At 43.2% G+C, this 22,299-nt stretch overlaps 1 protein-coding gene across 1 annotated transcript in view; it reads left to right on the forward strand.

Moving 5' to 3' along the window:
- The window catches only part of ZC3HAV1 (zinc finger CCCH-type containing, antiviral 1), a 52,516-nt gene that overhangs the window by 24,410 nt on the left and 5,807 nt on the right, over positions 1-22,299 (forward strand). Inside the window, exons 4-12 of the mRNA XM_010947482.3 lie at positions 1,665-2,432; positions 3,239-3,337; positions 5,595-5,718; positions 7,519-7,693; positions 11,202-11,322; positions 16,826-16,928; positions 19,354-19,438; positions 20,399-20,529; positions 21,037-21,167. Of these exons, the coding sequence (XP_010945784.1) occupies positions 1,665-2,432; positions 3,239-3,337; positions 5,595-5,718; positions 7,519-7,693; positions 11,202-11,322; positions 16,826-16,928; positions 19,354-19,438; positions 20,399-20,529; positions 21,037-21,167 (1,737 nt within the window). The remainder of the gene's footprint in view (positions 1-1,664; positions 2,433-3,238; positions 3,338-5,594; positions 5,719-7,518; positions 7,694-11,201; positions 11,323-16,825; positions 16,929-19,353; positions 19,439-20,398; positions 20,530-21,036; positions 21,168-22,299) is intronic.

Below are 22,299 nucleotides of genomic sequence, written 5' to 3' on the forward strand. Positions count from 1 at the left end.
ATTTTCATGTTGTTTAATGGAATTAACACTTGCCGTTTTTAATGTCTTTATGAAGTGGATATAGAGGAGATGAATTTTATGAAGCAAATAGAATACATAATTCTAAGATTCTGTGAAAGGTAATAAGCCATTATATCCTTTTATATTTGAGAGATGCTTTATAGTTTACAAGGGACATGAGGATTATTGGCCTCACTTGGCAGATAAGGAGACTGAGGCTTGGGAATTTTAAGTGACTTTGATTGCAAGCAGACTTAAATCATTTTTAGAAGAATGAAGGGTAATACTATGAATTAAGAAGAGTAGGGGGAGGATGTAGCTCCGTGCTAGAGGGCAGTGCTTTGCATCCACAAGGTCCTGGGTTCCATCCCCCGTACCTCCATTAAAATAAAATAATAATAATAAATAAATAAAGCTAATTACCTCCCCCTCCAAAAAAAGAAAAGTAATGTTTTCAGAGCCTCACTAGAGAGTGGCAAATCTCACATGTTCCGATTCCATGTCTCATGTTGTTTCTTGCTCACCCCAGTGCTCTCTGAACAGGGGACGTCTGGAGGGATGGCTTTCGGTAGAGTTTCCCAATGTGAGTTTACTGTACGAGAGAGAGAGTTTTATTTGTTGTCACTTCCGGTTAATCTACTTAGTTAACCGTTGTTGACAGAGGAGGATGCCTGCTTGTACTCCACTCCTCCTGCCCCCCGGGGTTTGGAAGAGAAGGAGCCTCTCGTCTTCTCTTCCCCACATGCAGTAGCACAACTCACACACCGCATATACACACTCCACACGTGCACACAGAAACAACCACCTACATGCAGACGTACCCCACGCATACACAAACCTCACACACAGCACACATAACATGCGCACAGCACACACTTCTCACGTGCACACACCCCACCGACACACATGCATCCACACCACATGCACACCCCTCATACATATACCACACATGTGTTGCACACACACTTCATGCATGCACACACACCCAGCACGACACATGCCACATATAAACATCACACCCATGCATACCACACTTCACACACACTCACAAACACACATGCTCCCTCCCTCCCCTCTGCTTCCTGGGAGTGTGACTTACCATGTTTCTAGAGGGAGACCAATTCTTTGTGATATTACTCACTTCATCTTGGGCGTTTGGGGGCTGGACGGAGAACTCTGGAAACTTTTCTAGCTTAAATGAAATCAGAGGTTTATTGTAGTTTCTTTTTTTGTTGTTGTTCTAAGTATCGTGAGTCCTTAACTTGTTACGTACACTGATATCACAATATGGGCAAGATCTAAATTATTTTTGGAAAGTCCTCCCTGAACTATTCTGTCCCTGCATTCACCACAGCGATGCATGATGGGGAATGTGGACAGCCCCACCTAAGAGCTGGGCGCTTGGGGGTGACGTCTGAGCCCCAGGAGAGAAGCCGAGAAGAGCCAGGGTCAGTTCGCATGCTATTCTGGGCCACGGGATGTTGTTTCTGCCGAGCTGGCAGGATGCCAGGCGTCCTCCATTGTTGTAACCACCTTCTCAAGACTTTCCCACACCAGTGATGTGGTAGAACTCGGAGAGCAGACCTGGAAGAGCTGAGGGGAAACAGTGGTGAGAAGCCAGCCGTGTTCACACTGACTTTCCCTGTTTCGTTTTTCTCTCCTAGCTCCTTCCTCACATCGCAGAGATGTGCCATATACAGGCAGAAGCAAGAGCAGAAACCGATTACTCCAGGGCACCCTTGAATTTCTTCCGTCAGCCTCAGCTTCTGCTGCTCAGAGGTCCTGCACACCCAGTCCGGAGCCGGTCGGCCGGAAGCCCAGCCTGGACGATGTGCTGATGGAGGCTGTCACCCACAAGTTCGTGCATTTGGGAAGTCAGGATTGCTCTCAGCCTGCCCCAGTCTCCTCTACGGCTGTCAGTTTTGGAGGAACAGGTCAGGTGGGGGGAAGCCAGAGGTTTTCAGAGAACGGAGGCCCAGAGAGTCTCTTTCATGGGAATCATGACAGAAAGGGCATCACTTTGGATTCAGCACCAGCTTCCAAATGGAAGGGCCCCACATCCTGGCAGAAGGACCAAGACACCAGCAGAGAGAGCTTGTTTCCTCTGCATCAAGCTGTCTCCACCTCTGTTGGTTCTCCGCAAACACCCGAAACCATAACCACCAGGAAGAGCCCGGCCGTCCTTTCCTCAGACTGCAGGAACACGGAGAACAAAAGTGAAATTCCAGCTGTCCTGCGCTTGCCGATTTTTAACAATGTTGATGGGATGGCCCCAGATGGGACTTCCGCGAAATCTTCAAATTACAAAACCACAACCAGTAGACAGCGAGAAAAATCGTTACCTAGGAATCAGGACACCGGAACTACTCACCATAATGTCCAGACCCCTGGCAAAATTACAGCTGACAATGTAGGAGCCGCCTTTGTTAACGGTAAACACATAGAGAAGACATTTCGGGCCAGTCTGTCCACAGTGCCACCAAAGGGCTCTAGTAAAGTTATGGATGAAACCACTGGCGCAGGTAAAACTGGCGCCACTGGTTTTGGCTTAACATCGACAGTCAGAGGGGAGAAAGATGTGTTACGCTCTGGAAAGCAGAGACTGAGAACCCAGGCCCTGTCCGCGTATGGGGAGACCACTGCCCCCACACAAGGCAGTGCTCCGCCCACGGTCCCTCCTTTTTCACCTGCCTTAAGCAACAGAGCTGCAGCCTAGGGCACCTGTGGTCAGAACTCCGCTCAGATTTCTGCTAGCCCTGCCAGTGAGCTTGTAAGGAGGGCGCTAGGCTGGGCTCTGCGTGCGTCACTGACGGACAAAGGGGGCCCCAGTTCAGGTGCCTGCAGCAGAGCGGCTGTGGCTGCTGGCTCCCCTTTGGATGTTCCTTAGCAGTTGTTAAAGGGCAAAGAGGGTTTTGATTAAGGATCAGTGCCAGTGAGGGGACTGACATGAAGACGGAAGGGCCAGCCCTAGAAGTGTATGGAATAAGCAGCTACATTTATTGAGAGCAGGAGTCGTTCAGCCATGGTTTAAGAAGTAAATGTAACTCTCAGGTGATCCTAATGTTTGTGTTCGGTTCCATGGGGGGGCTGTCTGTGTTCTCATGAGCAATACGTGAATCATAGGAATTTCCTTGAACATAGCCCCTGTTTCAGATAGTCTTTCCCACTGAGACCAGGTATCTTGATTTTTAGTTTAAATATTAGAATCAGCATACACGCATCCCCTTTTGTTTTGTAGATTCCGTATCTGACGTTGCGAGTACCGCATCTTCCAGGATGGATGAACGTGGCTCAAATGAAATTTGCCTCGACCATCTATACAAGGGTTGTCAACTTAGTGAGTAACTTAAGGACTTTCTAGAAGCAGAAACTTTATTAATAGTAATTGGCTACCATTTACTGAGTATTTACTATGTGTCAGGTGCAATGCTAAGAATCTCACATGCATCTTCATTAAACTTCAGGTCAACACTTGGTTCTGTTGTTGATCCATGTCACAGATGCACAGACAGAACTTGGGTTTTCCCTAAACTACCCACTTCACCACTGCATGATACTATACATTCTCCCTTTGCAATTCAGTTTAAGGTGAACTATGATACTTAATCAGAGGTCCATCTTTTTATCTACGAGAAACAAAGGTGTCGTAGCAGGCACATTTTCAGAGTTCATTTCCCGTCATGCTCTAAGTGTTGCTTCTCTTCTGGGCCGTGGACTCTTTGACTTGTGTCACTCCAGCCAAGGAGCCACACCTGTTCCGTGTCTCCTCCCACCAGGCTTCCTGTAGAAACGTCTCCCACGGGACTGCTGGGGACACGCTGCCCTCTTCCTCTCACGCCGCTGCCTCCCTTTCCTGCCTCTGCCCCATCAGGCATCGTGTCCGATTCGTTACTTGATCACTTAGTGGCCTTAGACTCATTCGCCTTGTGTCTGAAGAAGAGATTCTACCCTGCGTTCTCTAAATCAGAAGTCTTTAAACAAATCTTTGTTTTGAATTATGGTAAAATGTACATAACCTTGATTTTACCATCTTAACCATTTTTAAGTGTACAGTTCAGTAGTGTGCATTACATTCATACTGCTGTGCAACCGATTTCCAGAACCCTTTTCATCTTGTGAAACTGACACTCTGTACCCACGAAACAACAGCTCCTCATTTCCCCCTTCCAGCAGGAAAGCCCCAGGCAGCTGCCATTCTGGTTTCTGCTGCTATGAATATGATTCCTCTATGTCCCTCATGTATATGAACTCACACAGTATTTGTCTTTTTTCTGACACTGACTTACTTCACTTAGCATAATGTCCCCAAGGTTCATCCATGTTGCAGCCTTTGTGAGAGTTGCCGTCCTTTTTAAGACTAAATACTATTCTGTTATATTTTATTACATTGTGTTGGAATCATTCATTCATTGATGGACACTTGAGTTGCTTCTACCTTTTGGCTATTGTGTATAATGCTGCTGTCCACACAGGTGTACAAAATATCTGTTTGAGACCTTTCCTTCAATTCTTTTGGGTATAGACCCAGAAGTGGAATTGCTGGATTATGTGGCAAATCTATGTTTAATTTGCTTTTTGAGGAACTGCCACACAGTTTTCCATAGCAGCTGTATCATTTTCCATTTTCACCAACAATGCACAAGGGCTTCAATGTCTCCACATCCTTGCCAGCACATGTTAATTTCTGTTTTTCATGTATTTGTTTATTTGTTTATAGCAGCCATTTAAATGCGTGTGAGGAAGGCACGGACTATAACAAATAGTTAGACTTTTGAATCAGCCAAATCTCAGTAGTGCCACTCTGGGTTTCCCTGTGATGTCTAAGTCTCTCTCTTTTTGTTCTAAAAGACATTGCAAAACGATTTAAACGTAATGCAAACTGAAAAACAGAACTGTTTCCTGTGCTCCTGTATTATGGATTTGTTAACATTAATTCATGATTGAGCCAGTACGCATTGAATGGCCATCTTTTGCATGCCTAGTCCTATGCCAGTGAAGCAAGGGAGATGTAAGCTAAACAGTGATGCAGGCATTTCTTCAGTGCGTTTGTCATTAAGGTGGGACATCAAAACATCTACAAATTAGAAAACTCCATAAAATAAGTAAATACATAAATAGTAAAGCACAACCTGGGTGCTGAGTACTGGCTAAGGGAATATGAAATACAAGGCAGGTCAGAATAGCGTGAGATGAGTGAGGGAATTCTTCTGGAAGAGAAGAATTTTAGGCCAGGGCTTCAGGGAAACACAAGCAGTTGCCTATGCTGGAGAGCATTTTATCTCAATAAATCCATGTGGCGGGTGCAGAAAGGGTAACTGTAAATTTATAATGACCTCAGATTTCCATGTGGGTGATGTGGCTTTTTGGGGAGTGGAGAATTTTGTTTTCTGATGAGTCTCCGTGGGTAATAAAAGAACCTGGAGATATGGATTTGGGGCAGTGCAGGTGGAGGCCAGCATGGGCAGGGGAATGTGCCTGCAGGTCTGGCAGGGTGGGAAAGGCAGGCCTTGATGGGAAAAGTCAGCAGTGAACTTGGTTGAATTGGTTAGAACCCCCACACAACAAACCCTCCGGCCTCTTTTCTGTCTTTGTAGACGGCTGCCACAAAGTTCACTTCCACCTGCCCTACCGGTGGCAGATGTTCATTGGAAACACCTGGATGGACCTCTTGCTCATGGAGAATATTGAGAAGGCCTTTTGTGACCCCAAAATCTGCGTGTAAGTTGATGGCTGGTCTGGCTTGTGAGTTTCACAGCATCATCAAAGGAAAGCGGAGTGCTATGTTGACGGGAAGAAGAAATAACAATTTTCCCTCAGAATCCCATTCAGGCTGAACTCTTTGGATAAAAAAAAGCAAATGCTTGATGGGTTAATGAACAGAAAAACAGAAGTTGGGCAGGTTTGAAGTCACTCAGAACCCGGCTAATTCTAGGAGTTCTGGGACTATTTGCTAACTCAGGTGAAATAAACAAGGACACGGTTATTTGTTTAGTTAATATTTGTCAAGGTGTGCTGCAGAACAACACGATGCAGAGGTCAGTTTGTATTCCTATCAGTTCATCATATGACTATTAAAAGTACTAAATGATGAGCTCAAAAGAGCTTTTGGCTTAATTTCATAGTTTGAGAAAATGATTTGAGTCATTTCATGTAGTTCTGGGGCAGAATTTTGTTGTATACTTTAGCATTTTAAAGCTTCCTCTGTTTGCTTTTTTCTCTAACCTGGAGATTTCTAAGAGGCTGCCTTACATTTCTGTTTCTGTTAGGGCTGGGATACTACCCATGACTCTATTTATAGATGCATCCTGTTTTATAAGGAAATTTGGTTGGGGGGAAAATACGGACGTTTCATCTGCGGAGCTGGAGAATCTTTGGTGGAGATTCTGTGTTGCTGCATTTTGCCAGTAGAGGGTGGCATCAGCAGTTTTCTTATTTCTAGGTGTGTTTTTCCCCCCCAGGTAAATCTGAAGCAGAGTTTCTCAACCTTAGCGCTCTTGACTTTTGAATCAGATAATTAATTGTTTTGGGGGCCATTTAGCGTCTATCCTGGTGTCTATCCACTACATGCCAGTTGTGATAACCAAAAATGTTCTTTAGACATTGTCACATGTCCCTGGGGTCGCAAAATTGCTCCTGGTGGAAAACCACTGATCTAGGAGACATTTCTTAGAGTGGCAGTTCTCAGATTTTTTGGTCTCAGGAGCCTCCCCCTGTCACCACAATCTTAAAATGTACAGCGGATCCCAGAGAGCTTCTGTTTATGTGGATTATAACTGTCAATATTTACCATATTAAAAATCAAAACAGAAAAATTAAATATTTATTGATTCATTCAAAAATAACAATAATAAACTCATTATATGTTAACATTTTAATAGATTATATAGTTATATGCATATATAGCTGTATATAAGTATATTTACAAAAATAACTATTTTCCAAAACAAAATAAAAATTCATTGAGAAGAATGAAATTATTTTCTATTTTTGCAAGTCTTATTATTCTGTTGTGAAATCACACATCTTGTAGCCTCTGGAAAACTCCACTGTGCACCTGTCAGGGTATGAAAGTGAAAAAGGCAAGTTACGTCTTAATGTTACTATGAAAATACCTCAGATCTTGCTGGCTCCCTGAAAAGGCTCCAATCACCCCTTCATAACTATTTAAATAATAATTATTGAAAAAACTGACCGACTGTGAATCTCTAACTGACTTTCTAACATTGAGCCAATCAGTTGGTTTTTGTGGGCACAGTGTTCTTCTGGGATATTTTTTGAGGGAAGAACACATTTTGTGACACCATTAAATATGTGGTGTAGGCAGGCTACATTGCTACTCTGTATTTCAGTTTTTTCTTTTATGTGTAAGACCAGAAGTTATATAATGGAAATTCAAAGATCCTTTTCAGCTCTAAAGTTTTAATTCTGTGCTCTTATGAGGGAAAACTAGAGTGTTAGAAAACAGAAGAATTTTGCTTCAGTGAAGCATTTTGTTAATGCTAAACTTTTCCCTCTCAGCATTACTATTGACAATTATAAAATCAATTTCCGGAAAATGACTTGTGACAATAATCCTATCCGACGTATCTCCACGCCTTCATCCGTCACAATGCCAGCCAATTCTGTCTTCACCACCAAGTGGCTTTGGTACTGGAGGAATAGATCTGACGAATGGGTTCAGTATGGGGAGAAGGTGAGTACCGTTCCTCCTCGTGGGCAGATAAACTTGCCAACTTTGGGAGAAACCATTAACACGATGTCTGATGCCTATGTGTTACCCATGGAGCGTGGATATGGTAGAAGAAGTGGTGCTTTTTTTACATTGTACCCAGCTGTATTTGCATTTGTTTTTCAGCAAGCATATACTCCAATTGCATCATTAAAAAAATTATATATATAGATTTTTTTTTTTAGTGAAAGTACTAGGAATTGAACCCAGGACCTTGTGCACGTAAGGATGTGCTCTACCACCGAGCTATACCCTCCCCCTCCTTTAAAAAAATTATAATTATTTTTAAGGAACCTCTTGATACTTCTTGCTGAGCCAGTCAAATATCCTTCATTCCTCACTATCAGGGACTGGGGTGGAACCTTGAGATAGCTTTCTATGTATTAGTACATAAATACACAGAGACTATTACTTCCAACCAGAAAAGGAGGCAAGAGTGAGAAATCAGAAGACTGATACAGATAGTTACTAGGATTCAGTCAGAGTCTGTTTTCGGATGAACTAGAAGATTCTAGGCTTACCCCCACAGGGACATAGTAATAGGGGGTAGAAGTTTAGATAACCAGAGTGTCTGTCTAGTGTCCCTTCTTCCCTTTGAACCATAGGATTGAAGAGGGGAAGAGAGAGAGTGCTTAGGTATGTATGTAATGAAATCAGAGTGAGGAGAAAGAGAAAATAAAAGCAAGAGATTAAAATGAAGCCAGTGACAAAGTAGGGACAAGGAAATATCAGCATAAGATTCTATATAGTTAGAAGTCAATGAGCCATACATTTGGCTCTGAGCTCCCTAGCTGCCAAAGCAAGCAAAGAAACACAACCCGTTACAAGTTCCCCTGTGCCTCTATGGGAAAACCATTCCAGTTACTCAGGAGAAGCACAGCTTTTTTTTCCTGTTAGTGAGGCCTGAGAAAAACATCTCCTAGAGGGCCGCACAGAGGGGACCATGCGTGCTGTGGTGAGGGAGGCCCTCCACCTTAGTCCTGTGGTCCCTGCAGTAGCTCGGCGGTTTCCCAGCTGTCTTAGCGGTGGATACAAGTTCTCAGACGATCTTTCACAGAACTGAAATGAGCAAACTAGAATAATGCAGAGCTGCTCCATGCAAAGAGGACAGGGCTCAGAGCTCCATCTCTCAGTTCCCTTCCTCTTTGCTCTCCTCTCCTGTGGTGACCCATCAAACATCCCATCATGAAAACTCCTTGATGCCGAGCTTTGCACAGTTTCCTCTTATGCTCAAGCCAAGGATGATGTCAAAGTACAGTTCTGTAAAAGTGATTCTCTCAGGTGCTTGTGGAAATAGAAACTATAAACTCAAATTCATTAGCCTTGGGTATTAAAGCAAATAACTAAATAAAATAAAAAAAAATTTAAAAATAAAGTAAATGAAAATAAGCTATAGGTCTCAATGGTTCTTATGTCAACTACTTGGAACTTTCAGTAAGGTAAGGGAGAAAAGCTGGAAAGTATTTGCATTCTAGTGACATCAGGGCCCCAGAGACCAAAAAGAGCTCTCATTGGGGATTAGATCATATTTAAACTTATACAAGTTCTGTCACTCACATTTCCTAGTAAAGCACTGAGAAATTTCCTGATAAAACTTTAATTCAGAGTTCTCCCTGGGACATCCAGGCTGTGTTAAATGGAGTTGCGGAACTTTCAACCTACAGCCACACAAAATGTTGTATTCATTTAATCTGTGGCACATGTCTAAGAAATGGAATATGTTCTTCTTTATATTCTTGTTTTTTATTGAAATGTAGTTGATTTATAGTGTTAGTTTCTGGTGTACAGCAAAGCAGTTCAGTTCCACATATACGTACATATATATATTTTCAATTTCTTTTCCATAATGGCTCATTACAAGAAGTTGAATATAGTTCCCTGTACCGTACTGGAATATGTTCTTTGAGGATGTGAATAAATTCTGACTCTCATATTGATTAGACCCATTATTATATAAATTGAGTTGGCACTTCTGTTTTAAAAGAAAAAAGAGAGAAAAGGAAGGAAGGGAAACAAGCCCTGGGTTTGGTGTTTTCCTTGGTGGTTTTCCAGGTAAAATAAAAATGGTGATACCATGAGATTTGAACCACAAACATAGGAGCAGCCTGGTTTCTCCCATAGTTCAGTGTGTTACGGTCCAAGTTTATAGATCTTTGATGGCCTTGTTTGATCCAGTGTACAAGTTAGAATATTTAGAGAAAAGTGTGGGACATATAGCTTTCAGACAGGGCCCTACAGGTTTTATCTTGTAACTGAGTTTTTCTTAAGAGTTGGGCAACTGAGATTTCTGGGTTAGGAACCTCTCAGGTATGAACTGGAAGAACAGAAACTTTTGCCAACAAAGTGTAGGTGCATGTGTTTTGACAGTGAACTCTCTGGAAGGTAGAATTGATTTATGGAAGTGAAAGTGCTTAACCAGGACTCGAACCTACGTAGATGGCGGACAGGGAGAGGACGGTGGGCATCCGTGGTGCCGGACGGAGTTCTAGCAGGAGTGGCTGGAAGGCAGAGTCAGATGGTAGTCATGGGCTTTGCGTCAGACAGGGGGTGCAGATCCAGACCCTCGAGAGGTGTGCCAGCAGATGGCTAAGCTTAGTAGCTGTGAAAGCTGGCGTTGAGGGGCAGGAGGCCATGATCTGAGGGGGGTTGCCCAGGGCAAGGGCAAGCCATAGGCCTAGAAAGCCAAGATCAAGGTGGTAATGTAGGCACAAGACGAAAGGCAAGACCTGGTTAGTGAACCATAAGCTGAAGGTAAGATCAAGTCTCCTGGAAGAATACATTGTAAGCTCTACCACTGATTCTTTCGCTCGCTTACTCATTCAGAACTGGAGTCCAGTGTGAGGGCAGGGCCAGAGGAAGGTCCCAGTGAACCATGCGAGGCTGTGCAGATGCTCAGTCACTGACTTAATGGCCCTGTTCTGTCCAGTATGACAACCACTAGCCGTACGTGACTATTTAGTTCTTTTTTTTTCTGGGAGAAGGAAGGATGTATTACTTGCAGCGAGTAAAAAGAACACTGGGGATCTTTCCCAAAGCAATGTCTCCACGGCTATTTAATTTTAAACTTGAATTAATTAAATTTAAGTAAAATTAAGAATCAGTTCCGTAGTCACACTGGTCACATTTTAAGTGCTCTATAACCACAGGTGCCTGGTGGCTGCCATACAGGACAACACAGAGGACATTTCCATCATTGAAGGAAGTTCTAGTGAATATGGCTGATCTGGACCCTAGAGCCTTGCAGAGTTTCTGTAGGGTAGACTGTGTTCTCAGCCCCTCGGTGGAGAAGACTACAAAAGGGTGTGACATGTCCCCACCCTGGAAGCCTTTTGGCCATTTGGTTTGGGAGGCGAGATGCGTGCCTGTTCAAATCCCACAGCTAAAATAAAGTTATATAAAATACCATGGTAGAAATTTCTTAAAAGACTACCCTGAAGTTCTTACCTTTTTTTTTCTTTTTTTTAATAATTAGAAAGACAATCAGCATGTTTCAAACATCGACTCTGTGTACCTGGAGTCTTTCTATCTATCCTGTCCGAGGGGAATTGTGCCATTTCAGGCGGGGTCACAAAACTACGAGCTGAGTTTCCAAGGTAAGTTTCTGCATTTGGTGCCCGTGTTGGAATCTGGTCTGCGGCGTACATGCAGGAGTGGGGCGGAGCAGGCGAGCATCCTATACTCGGGACTGGGGTTCTTCTTAGCAAGGCAAGTGGTCCAGAGGGTGGGAGCCAGTGGCACTCAGAAGACCTGTGCCCTGGAGCCTTGGATTTGCCACGGGAGCTGTTCAACCCTGGGACCAGCCCCTGGCACCCCGTAAAATGGAGGATTGGATTACATGACCTCTGGGGGTACTTCCAGCACTGCCATTCTAAAGTTCTGATTCTAGGTGGGCTGCTTGCCAGGATGAGGCAGAATTTTCAGGCACTGATGGCTGTGGTAGAGACCTTGGGTCTGTGAGTGCCTTCAAAATTTAGAACCTTGCTTCTCCTTCTAGGCTTTATTGAGGTTAATGGTTTGAGCCATCACTTTTTCTAAAGACTTTGCCTTCTGCCATGTTTATTTGAGCCACTGTAGAAATATCTTCTGATTAGCTTCTACCCACCCATCTGTTGTGTTCAGTAAGAGATCCAGGGAGGAACTGCCCTCCCTCTGAATGCACTGTCCCATCAGCTGCACTCCTGGGATGCTCCCTGCAGTGGTCAGACACTTGTCCTATCAAGACCAGCCCTGTAGGTGCTTTGAAATAGGTAAAGGAGACTTTCTGTGGTCCTTGGCACTCCCAGGTGGTATCTGAGATTTGGGCCCTGTACCAATTACGGGGTGTTAAGTAATGAAACTTTGAAGGACCATTATACCAACTGTTGTGGAAAGCAACCTGGTAATACATACCAAGAGATACTAAAATATGATAGCTTGTTTATTCTCCAAGGAATCTTGCTAAAGAAATAATTCACAACAAGAAAAATTAAGCCACAGGCTTGAAGACCTTTTACTTATAGTAGTAAAATAGAGGAATAATCTGTGTACCAGTAGAGTAGTGACTAAACACATTAAGGTATTGCATTTCAGGGGAGTGTTGGGTAGTTGTTAAACATTATGATTATAAAGCACAAAGGTTTTTTTTATTTTGATTAAGTACAATTTATTTACTTTTTTCTTGCTTGTGCTTTGATGTCACATGTAAGAAGCCTTTACTTAACCCAAGGTCACAAAGATTTACTCTTATGTTTTCTTTTAAGAGTTTTATAGTTTTAACCTTGGCATTTAAATCTTTGATCAATTTTGAGTTAATTTTTGTATGTAGTATAAGGTAGGAGTCCAATTTGTCCTTTTGTTTGTGGATATCAAGTTGTCCCTTATCATTTGTTGGAAAGAATGTTCTTTTCCCATGGATTTTTCTTGGTACTTTTGTGAAAAGTCAGTTGACCATAAATGTAAGAATTCATTTCTGGGCTCAAGTCTATTCCATTGATCTGTATGTCTATCCTTATGCTGATGCAATGTTGGCTTTTTTTTTCCTGTTCTGCAATAGTGATTTCCACTCATCTGTCTTCTAGCTCACTAATCTGTTCTTCTGCCTCATTTAGCCTATTCTTGGTTCATTCTAATGTGTTATTCATTTCAATAGTTTTATTCTTCAACTCTGTTTGGCTGTTCTTTATATTTTCCAGCTCTTTGCTAAAAAGTTCTCTCTGTGCATGTGTACTTCTCTTGAGTTCTCCGAACTTCTTCACTGTCATCATTCTAAACTCTTTCTCGGATAAATTGCGTATCTCCTCATCACATATTTCTTCTTCTGTGATTTTATCTTGTGCCTTGTCCTGGAGGACATTCCCCTGCCGCCTCATTTTGCCTGTCTTTCTCTTTGTGCTTTTAGATGGGCTAGTTATGATTCTCGACCTTGGAGAGGTGGCCCTCTGTGGGAGACGTCCTATGCATCCCCGCAGTGCACTCCTCTCATGTCACCCAAGGGGCCGGGTGGAGCTGGTCCCAGTGCAGAGTCTGGCCTGTGTTTGTGGATTCCTTCCACAGGCTTGGGGCTGTTGTTTTCTTATTTCTGGTGTCTGCCCCCTGGTGCATGAGGCTGGGCTAGAGGCTTATGTGGCTTTCCTGGCAGGAGGGGTCAGTGTCCGCCTACTGCTGGGTGAAGCTTGGCCTGGACCTCTGGTGAGTAGGGCCCTGCCTAGAGGCATTTGTGGCTCAGAAAGTGTGCTGATGGGTGAGGCTGTGTTTCCACTCAGTATGTTGTTTGGCCTGAGGGTTCCCAGCCCTTAAGCCTACAGACTGTTGGGTGGGGCTGGGTCTCGGTGCTGTTGATCTAATCAAGATGTCAGGTTCCAGGGAAGCTCATGTAGATGAACACTCTCTGACTGTGCGACACCAGCTTCTATGTCCCCTGGGTGAGCTGCTGCAGTCCCCTAACTCCCCGGGAGAACTTCCCAAACCAGCAGGCAGGTCTGGCCCAGGTCCCTATGCAATCACTGTCTCTGTCCCTGGACCTGGTGCACACGAGATCCCGTGCACGCCTCCCAAGAGAGTTAAGTCTCTGTTTCCCTGAGTCCTGTGGGGCTCCTGAAGTTAAGCCCCACTGGCCTTCAAAACCAGATGCCCTGGGGTCTCCTCCTCCCACTGCCGGGACCCTGGCTTGGGGAACCTGATGTGGGGCTCAGAACTCTCACTCCTGTGGGAGCGCCTCTATGACCTGTTCTTCAGCTTGTGGGTTGCCCACCTAGAGGGTATGGGGCCCGACTATATCGTGAACACACCCCTCCTACGTTCCTGTTGTGGTTCCGTCTCAATGCTTCCAGTTGAAGCTGGTCTTTTTCACTAGGCTCCAATCTTTTTTCTCAATGACTGTTCAGAAGTTGGTTGTAGTTTTGCTGTAGTTGTGAGGAGAGGTGAGTTCATGGTCCTGTTACTCTGACATCTTTACCGGAACTCAGTATCGTCTTGATTACTGTAGCTTTATAGTCGGTTTTGAAATCAGCTGAATGAATGAATGAATTGTCCGATTTTGTTCTTCTTTTTCCCAGATGATTTTAGTTATCCTTTGTCTCTTGCGTTGCCGTATGCACTTTAGGATAATTTTGTCATATATGAGTGTTAGGATCAATTTCTTCAAAAAAATTTCCATATGACCCAACAAGTCCACTCTCTGGTAGATAGCAAAGAGAAATGAAAACATACATCCAAACAAAAATGTGTACACAAATATTCACAATATAAATATTCACAGTGGCCAAACAAAGGTTGTATGTGGCCCAAGCATTCATCAGTTGATGAACGGATGGATGCAACCTGGCACGTCCATTTGGTGGAGTATTATTCACGTATAAAAAGGAATAAAGCACTAACACATACCATAACACGGATGAATTCCAAAAACATGATGCTGGATGAAAGAAGCCAGTCACAAAAGATTACATATTTTATGATTCTATTTGTATGTAATGTTCAGAATAGGCAAATCTGTAGAGTCATAAATTTGATTTGTGTCTGTCTAGGGGAGGAGTGAATGATGGGAAATGACTGCTAGTGGGTATGAGGGTTTTTTTTTGAGGGTGATTATAACATCCTAAAATTAGACTGTAGTGATGATTGCACAACTCTGTGAATAACACTAAAAACACTTCAAGTGTACACTTTCAGTGGGTCAAGTTTATGGGATGTGGATTATATGTCAATAAAATAGTTTAAGTAAAAAAATTATGATTATGAAAATTATGTGGCAAAAGCAAAATTTGATATTATTAAATGAAGGCCAAACCCCAAGTTTATGTTTCTGTACTTTCCTGTTTTTACGTTATATTTAAAAAATAAATGATTTAGGGGGAAGGCATAGCTCAGTGGTAGAGCACATGCCTAGCATGTGTGAGGTCCTGGGTTCAATTCCCAGTCCCTCCATTAAAAATAAATACATAAGCCTAATTACTTCCCTTCCCCCCAAAGTAAATAATTAAAAAAATTAATGCACATAACAAGGGCAGCTCTATATGCATGTGGACCAAGACTAGAAAGCAATAGAGAAAAATTTAAAATCTCTTCTATTGGATAGTAAGATTAAAAATGGGCTTAAATTAAAAAAACTTTTTGGTGGTATTCTATTGTTTTGACAATTTAAAAGGGTGGTGGAGAGATGAGAACCAAAGTACCTTGTTCCTGAATCTGGAAAATTTTAGCCCAGTAATTTTATTCACTTGGTTCCTAGAAACAGGTTGTGAGAAGTTTGCAGTGTCCGAGACTATTTTTCCCTATGTCTTATATTCTCTCATTCTTAAACTACTGTTGAAGTCTGAGCCATGTGCCAGGCACTGTGCTAGGTGCTGGCAAGCCAGGCAATTTCAGAAAATAATAACAGCTCTGGGGAAAATGAAGCCATGTGATGAAGCAGCAAGAGAATGGAGGAGCTGTGGGAGGGAGCCTGCTTTTATCTGAGGAGGGAACTTTGGAAGGGAGGGGGCAGCCTGTGCACATGGGAAGGAAGTCTCTTAAAGATGAGAGCAGATGTTGAAACTGAAATATCTTATGAACTGGAAACCACGAAACGTGTTGAGCAGAGTTGCGGCATGATCTGACTTGCTCTTTTTGGATGGATGTTGATGTAAAACTGAATGGAGGCAAGATTGCTGCAGTAAGATGCCTCCATTTCAAGTGTGCAGCTGGATGAGCACTGACCAGTTTGGGCAGCTACTGTCCTAATCAAGAGCTAGAACATTCCCATCAATCAAAAAAGTCTCCTCATGCCCCTTTGTGATTAGTCACCCCCCAACTGATTTGCTTTCTGTTGCTATAGATTAATCCATTCTAGAACTTCATATAGTAGAACTTTGTCATGTGCACTGTACATGTGGTTGACTCCTCTCACTCGGAACACTGTTCACTGATCTATGTTGTTGCATGTGGAGTAGTCCTTCCCTTTTCATTGCTGAGTAATATTTCGTCATAAGGATATACCATAGTTTGTTTAGCCATTCACCTGCTGGTGGGTATTTGGGTTGTTTTCAGTTTTGGGTTATTATGCTAATGCTGTTAGGAACAGTTAAATGGAAACCTTTGTGTGGATATAGTTTTGGGTAAATACTAAGGAGTGAGATTACTGCATTTTACACTTTAACTAGCAATGTACGATGATTTAGTTTTTAAAGAACTCACGCTGGCTGCCGCTTAGACCTAGGTTTACAGCGTGAATTGAAAACGACATTTTGACCCTGAGGTAGGAAAGAACTCTGAAGCTATATCTACCACATTCCAACCCAACATCACTGATTCTCGGTTTAGGGCAGCTTTCATGGGTGGTGTCCTGTTATGTGGCTGCCCTATCTCTCCTCTTTACCATGTGACATTTTTATAGATTTGATTAATTGCAGGATGTTCATTCATCTCTTTGCCATAGTAATATTGCTGGGTCTTATATTAAGGGCAGTAAGAAGGCTCCAAGTTTTTATCACGAGCAGTTTCCATCCTAAAGGATTTTCTGTATTCATACAAGTACAGTTGAGTCATGAGTATTTGCTGTGTTCCTAGCGTCTGAAAAATAACAGTACATCATTTTCTAGGACTGTTTCTTGATCTGTGTTTTCTCTTTTCTTTCTAAAGGGATGATTCAGACAAACGTAGCTTCCAAATCCCAAAAGGATGTAGTCAGAAGGCCGACATTTGTGTCTTACTCGGACGTGGAGCAGATTAAACGTGGACGAGAGTAAGTGTCTGAAGCACAGCTGCCGGGCACGTGTTTGAGAAGTTCGGGCACTGATCTCATCACGTCACTCCATCACGTCACTCATGAATCTGGACCCTGTTTTCTGAAATGTTTTTACTCGGAGAACACTGCAATTTCCTTTTGCTTTAACTATGAGTAAGGTCCTTGTTAAGCAGCGCGGTGTGACTGAAAGAACACTAGAGTAGGGGGAGGGGATAGCTCCGCGGTAGAGCGCATGCCTAGTATGCACACGGTCCGGGGTTCAATCCCCAGGACCCCCATTAACAGCAACAACAAGAATACTAGAGCGGGAAATCTGTCTTTCCCTCAGATTCACAGGGACTTTGGGCAGATCTCCTGCTCTGGGCTCAGCATCTTCAGCTGTAATTGGTTGGATTAACGGGGCGTGCCTCGGAAAGAATCAAATGCAGAGTCGCTGGATTTTTGTTTTGCTGTGGGTGCTTCTGTGTATCTTTAGCTTTGCTGAGTGGATTTACAGGGGGTGGGAGGCTGATGAAGAAATAAGAGAGAAAAAAGGGATGAGGTAGCTGCCCGAGCAAGGGCTCAGGAGAAAGATAATGTTAATGGGGGGGGGGGGGTTGTAAAGGAAATTTTGCTGTAGGGGATCTGGTGTAATTCCTCTGTCTGCTGATGAAACTCAGTAAAATCTACGTGGTCCATGAACATTTTTGGAGTTGGATTTTTTTTTCTAGGTGATAAGTGATTATGTAAAACAGACTTTAAGGCAGGTGTAAAGTCAGGGTGTGCTAATTAGGTCCTTTTGGTTGTAAGGAATAAGGTATTTCATGGAAAAGGGAAGTTACTAAAAGGATAAACGTGGTGTGACAGGGAAAACAGTGTCTCACCAGAAGCCAAGGACGGGGACCTGAGCTCTCTGAGGCCGTGGGGAGGGGAGTTGGTTCCAGTTCTGTTTCAGAACCTGAGCCGCCTGGGGTCACAGGTCTCTGCCTGTGATCAGGTTAATGACTGGACTCAACATTTACATGTCTACCCACAGATTCTCCTGCTCCTCATTAGGTATGTGGATTTGGACAAGTCAGTCACTCATTCCCTCATCTGTCACCTGGGCTTGATAGAAGCACATTCGTCAAGTAAATGTTAGCTGCTTTTCTTCTGATTCTTATTCTCCTGCGAAGGGACTCAGCCACCTTAGCTATGTCTATGTGTACCTCTGTCTGTAGATCTAATACTTTTCTCTGGTTTCAACTTCATCATTGCCAGTTTCAACTTCATCATTCCAATCTTCATACCCCTTCATCTTTACCTGCTGCTGCAACTGCCTGATTTTCTCTGAATCTCTTAATTCAGGCTCCCAAGAATTAGAATCGGATCCACCTAACCATCTAAGGTCCCCTCCAATTCTTTTAATATTCAAATGAATAAAGTAAAACTTTCGCAGCGTAGAGAGGAGTAAAGTACATGTCTGTCTCTCCTAGCATAACCCCCTCACCTCTTCCCTCCCCTCCACAATTATCAGCTCCTCAAAGCTCTTCAAATATTCATATGATGAATGGTACACAGTGATGCTGAATAGTCAGCTGAGTGAGTGAGTGAGTAAAATGAATTGAGGAAACCGCCCATGGGAGGTCGTGGAGAGAACCAACTTTAATCCTGCTCTCACTAGACCGGAGGAGACACACTGCCTTAGGATAGAATAAGGACTGTGAATATTATCCTGAACAGTCTGAAGAGAAAGGAGCTCTAGCATATTTCATTGTTGATGAGCACCTTTCAACATATTAATCTAATCTGTTTGGCACTATGCAAATCCAGTATGGAAATCTGAGCTTAAAATATCAATAAATTGGGGCCAACCTCTCTCATTCCAAAAGAATCTTCAATTTACAAAAGGGGGTCTTTAAAGAATTTTCTCCCTTAAAGCAGTTTTGAAAATTTAATTTTCTCATTATGGAAAAATTTCAGACTTAAAGTACAGAAAATTGTACAGTAACCCCCTATGTGCGTGTTAGTGGAGGGGGGCACATAGAGAAGCCCAACATGTATAGTTACCCTGAAATACAATTCATACAGGAGGGGGAGGATTCTCTCCCCGTACCCCTAAAGTATGTAAGTGTTTATCATTTGACGAAGAAGCTGTAAGACAGTTAATGCTAACACGTTAGGACCTTTGGAGGTTAAGCAGAAATGTAAAGAATAATCAAAGCTTTTACATGTTAAATCAATGGGAAAATAGCAATTTACCAAATCACGAATAATCACCACATTTTTAAAAAGCATGATTACTGGTATGTCTGGACCAGGAATATGCAGGGATGTAGTCCAAAGAAAATACATAGAGAAAATTCTCTGGGGAACCTTGGCTTAGTAGAAGTTAGGGACAGAAAGTGACTTGGGCACATGAAACACGGAGCCAAATGAATTTCTTACTCTCTCTTGTTTGTAGCCATCAGCAGATGCAGACCCAGTCAGAGCCTTTAACCTCGACATTTGTTCCTCAGCAGAACAGGAGTTTCTCAAATGACTATAAGGTACTTGTTTTTTACTTTTTAGTGGGTCACATTTCAAGGTGGGACAAAGGACTACTTTGCTACAAATGTGTGTATTTGAATGAATGAATGAATGAATGAATTGCTTCTGCAAAACTCTTGCATTAAGATTCAAAGGCCTTAGTGGGGAGGGTATAGCTCAAGTGGTAGAGCACATGCTTAGCATGCTTTGGGTCCTGAGTTCAAACCCTGGTACCTCCTCTGAACCTAATTACCTCCCCCCACACATAAAAAAAATTATTTTTTAATTAAAAAAAAAAAGATTCGATGGCTGACATCCAAATGGTGATTGTGCTATGTGTCACTTCCAGAGAAGAGCTCCTCTACAGGGCACCTTGTTTCCAGAGTCCAGCCACACACCATCTCCTTTGGGCAGATCTCCTGGATAACCTCGTGAGATAGAGATTAGATTCTCTAATTTATAGACAATAAAATTGGAACTCGGATAGTAACAGTGACTCGCCCTTTAGGTGGAATTAAAAAGGAGGTTTCTAGGGGGTTAAAGCTCAGCTCATCATCTCGCCTGGTTAAGGCAAGACTCTTCCTGGATCTTTTAGCCTCCACATCACATTGATTTGGGTACCGGCCACTTTGCGTGGGCTCCTTGGGTACCTCCAGTGCCTCTGCCCCTGCACTGGCTTTACACAAGTAACTCTCTAGGTCACTGGACTAAGTCAGACACCTCAGGGGGGGGCCTCCCTTTGCACTTCAGATGTAATGCTTTGTTAGGCTTAAGTCAGCCCGAGCAGATGGCCCCGTGTCATCTGGTTCATTGCTGGAATAAACTGCCCGACGTGGAAACCCTAAGCCAGCTTATCCCACGTGCTGTCAGAGGCCTGGCGGAGGCGCTCTGTGGCGTAGGCGGCCACGCGTGTGGACAGATCAGGCCTGAAGTGTTTCCTGTCTCACGTCTATATAATTTCCTTTTTTTTTTCTCTCCAGTTGCTTGAGATCAATAACCACTCTCTGGAATACGACGAAATAAGTGAGCGTTTTAAAGCTTCCATGAAAAACTTCAAGATCAAAAGGATAAGGAAGGTTCAGAACACAAAACTCTTGAATGCTTTTGAAAGGTCAGTGGCCACATTATCAGGCGTCTTGATATAGAGTTTGAGAGGATTAGTTAAGATCTATCTTTTTAAGATTTCTAGTCACTGGTTTATTTTAGTAGTCAACAGTTTTTTCAGTCTCTACTGATTTTTTTCATCCTGTAAACTGAAGCATCTCTCTTTCAGCTTTGGCCCTACAATTAAATGATTTCCTGTGTCTATCATTTAAAGTTTTTCATAAATTTATTCATTTTGGGGGGGCTGGGGAGGTTTATTTATTTTAACAAAGGTACTGGGGATTGAACCCAGGACCTCGTGCGTGCTAAGCACAAGCTCTACCACTGAGCTATACCCTCCCCTGCCCCCAATAAATTTGTTCTTTAACAGCTATTGCCTTCATGTTAGTAGCTCCATTCTGAAATCTAGTGGAATAAAAATTTTAAGATGATTCGACTTCAGTTGGGATCAATGTTATTAATTGGAGTGGGTGAGGAATGTTCTTGGGGTTAAGTCTCACATTTCCTATATTAGGAAGAGAAAGGAGATGCAGAGATATGAAAAACTCCTATTTTGTGCAACGGCACACGCCCACGTGGAATCCATCTGTGCGAATAATTTTGACTGGACCGTACATGGAGTTCACGACGCCAAATATGGAAAAGGTTTGTGTGGAATAGAGAAGCCGACTAGAAGAGCCCTAACTCAGGCTCTCCACGTGTTCCTGTTATGAGGTGTCTGTAATTGTTTTGTATTAACCAGCATGTCCAGGCTTTCCCAGTCATGGAGAGAAAATAAACTCACATTAACGTGGAATGCCTAAATTAGAGTGGGAAGTTGACGTGGAGACTTGAATGCAGTGCCTTGGCCCTGCTCCCCTCCTGTCGTCTGTGTTTTGGAGGGAGAAGGACCAAAGCATCTCACACATGCTTGCAAACTTCTCCACCTGTTGGCTCCCACTGCTGCTCAGTTCCGGCCATGGCTCTTCCTGACCTATGGCCATCCCTTCTGTTGCCACTGATGGGTTCAAATCAAAGATGCCTCTTTTCATCTCTGGCCACGCTGGTCAACTGGGGACTGAAGCAGCACAAGTCTGCTCACACAAAAAAATCTCAAAGAGGGAAAACAAAGCCTCCCTGTGGCAAGTGTGAAGCCACTCTGGTTAGGCTGTCACCTGTGTAATTTAGCATGTGACTCTATGTAAGGGGTAGTAAGACATGCCTGGAAGGAGAGAAGGGCTCTGGGTTACATCTTGATAAACTGGAGATGGAAACCAGGCATCTAATGGGAGGTGGAGGACAGAGCAGAAGGCAGGTTAGTAAGGGAGTTCAGAAGAGCTGGGACGTGGGGCCAGAGTTGCTGATCAGTCTGGGCTGAGAATAAGAGCTACAGCAGGGAGGTTAAAGCTGCCCAGTTGGAAAAAAAAAACAAAAGCCACCCACTTGGACAACAGAGGAGATGACAAAAACTCAGATTTGTATAAAAAGCAGAAGCTAAGTGAAATTGGAAGAGGAAGCACATATTTAGGGGGCAGCTAAGCAAAGAGGGACCTGTCCTGGTACAAACGCGATTCAAGAAGCTGGACGGGACACGCATAAGGTCAGGGAACATGTTTAGTGTCCAGGGTGCTGCAGGCGTCACAAACCTATAAAATCTCTCAAGATTCTGCAACCCAGGTACCTCAAGATGCTAAATGCTTAAGAAGAAAAAACCAAAATGTTATTTGAAGATAATCTGAGGGTCTACGTAAAAAACCCAAAAGAATCTGGAGCACTGGAAAGTTGGGGTTCTACCCAG

This window comes from Camelus bactrianus, chromosome 7, assembly GCF_048773025.1.
Source record: "Camelus bactrianus isolate YW-2024 breed Bactrian camel chromosome 7, ASM4877302v1, whole genome shotgun sequence".
In the NCBI taxonomy this organism is placed as follows: Eukaryota; Metazoa; Chordata; class Mammalia; order Artiodactyla; family Camelidae; genus Camelus; species Camelus bactrianus.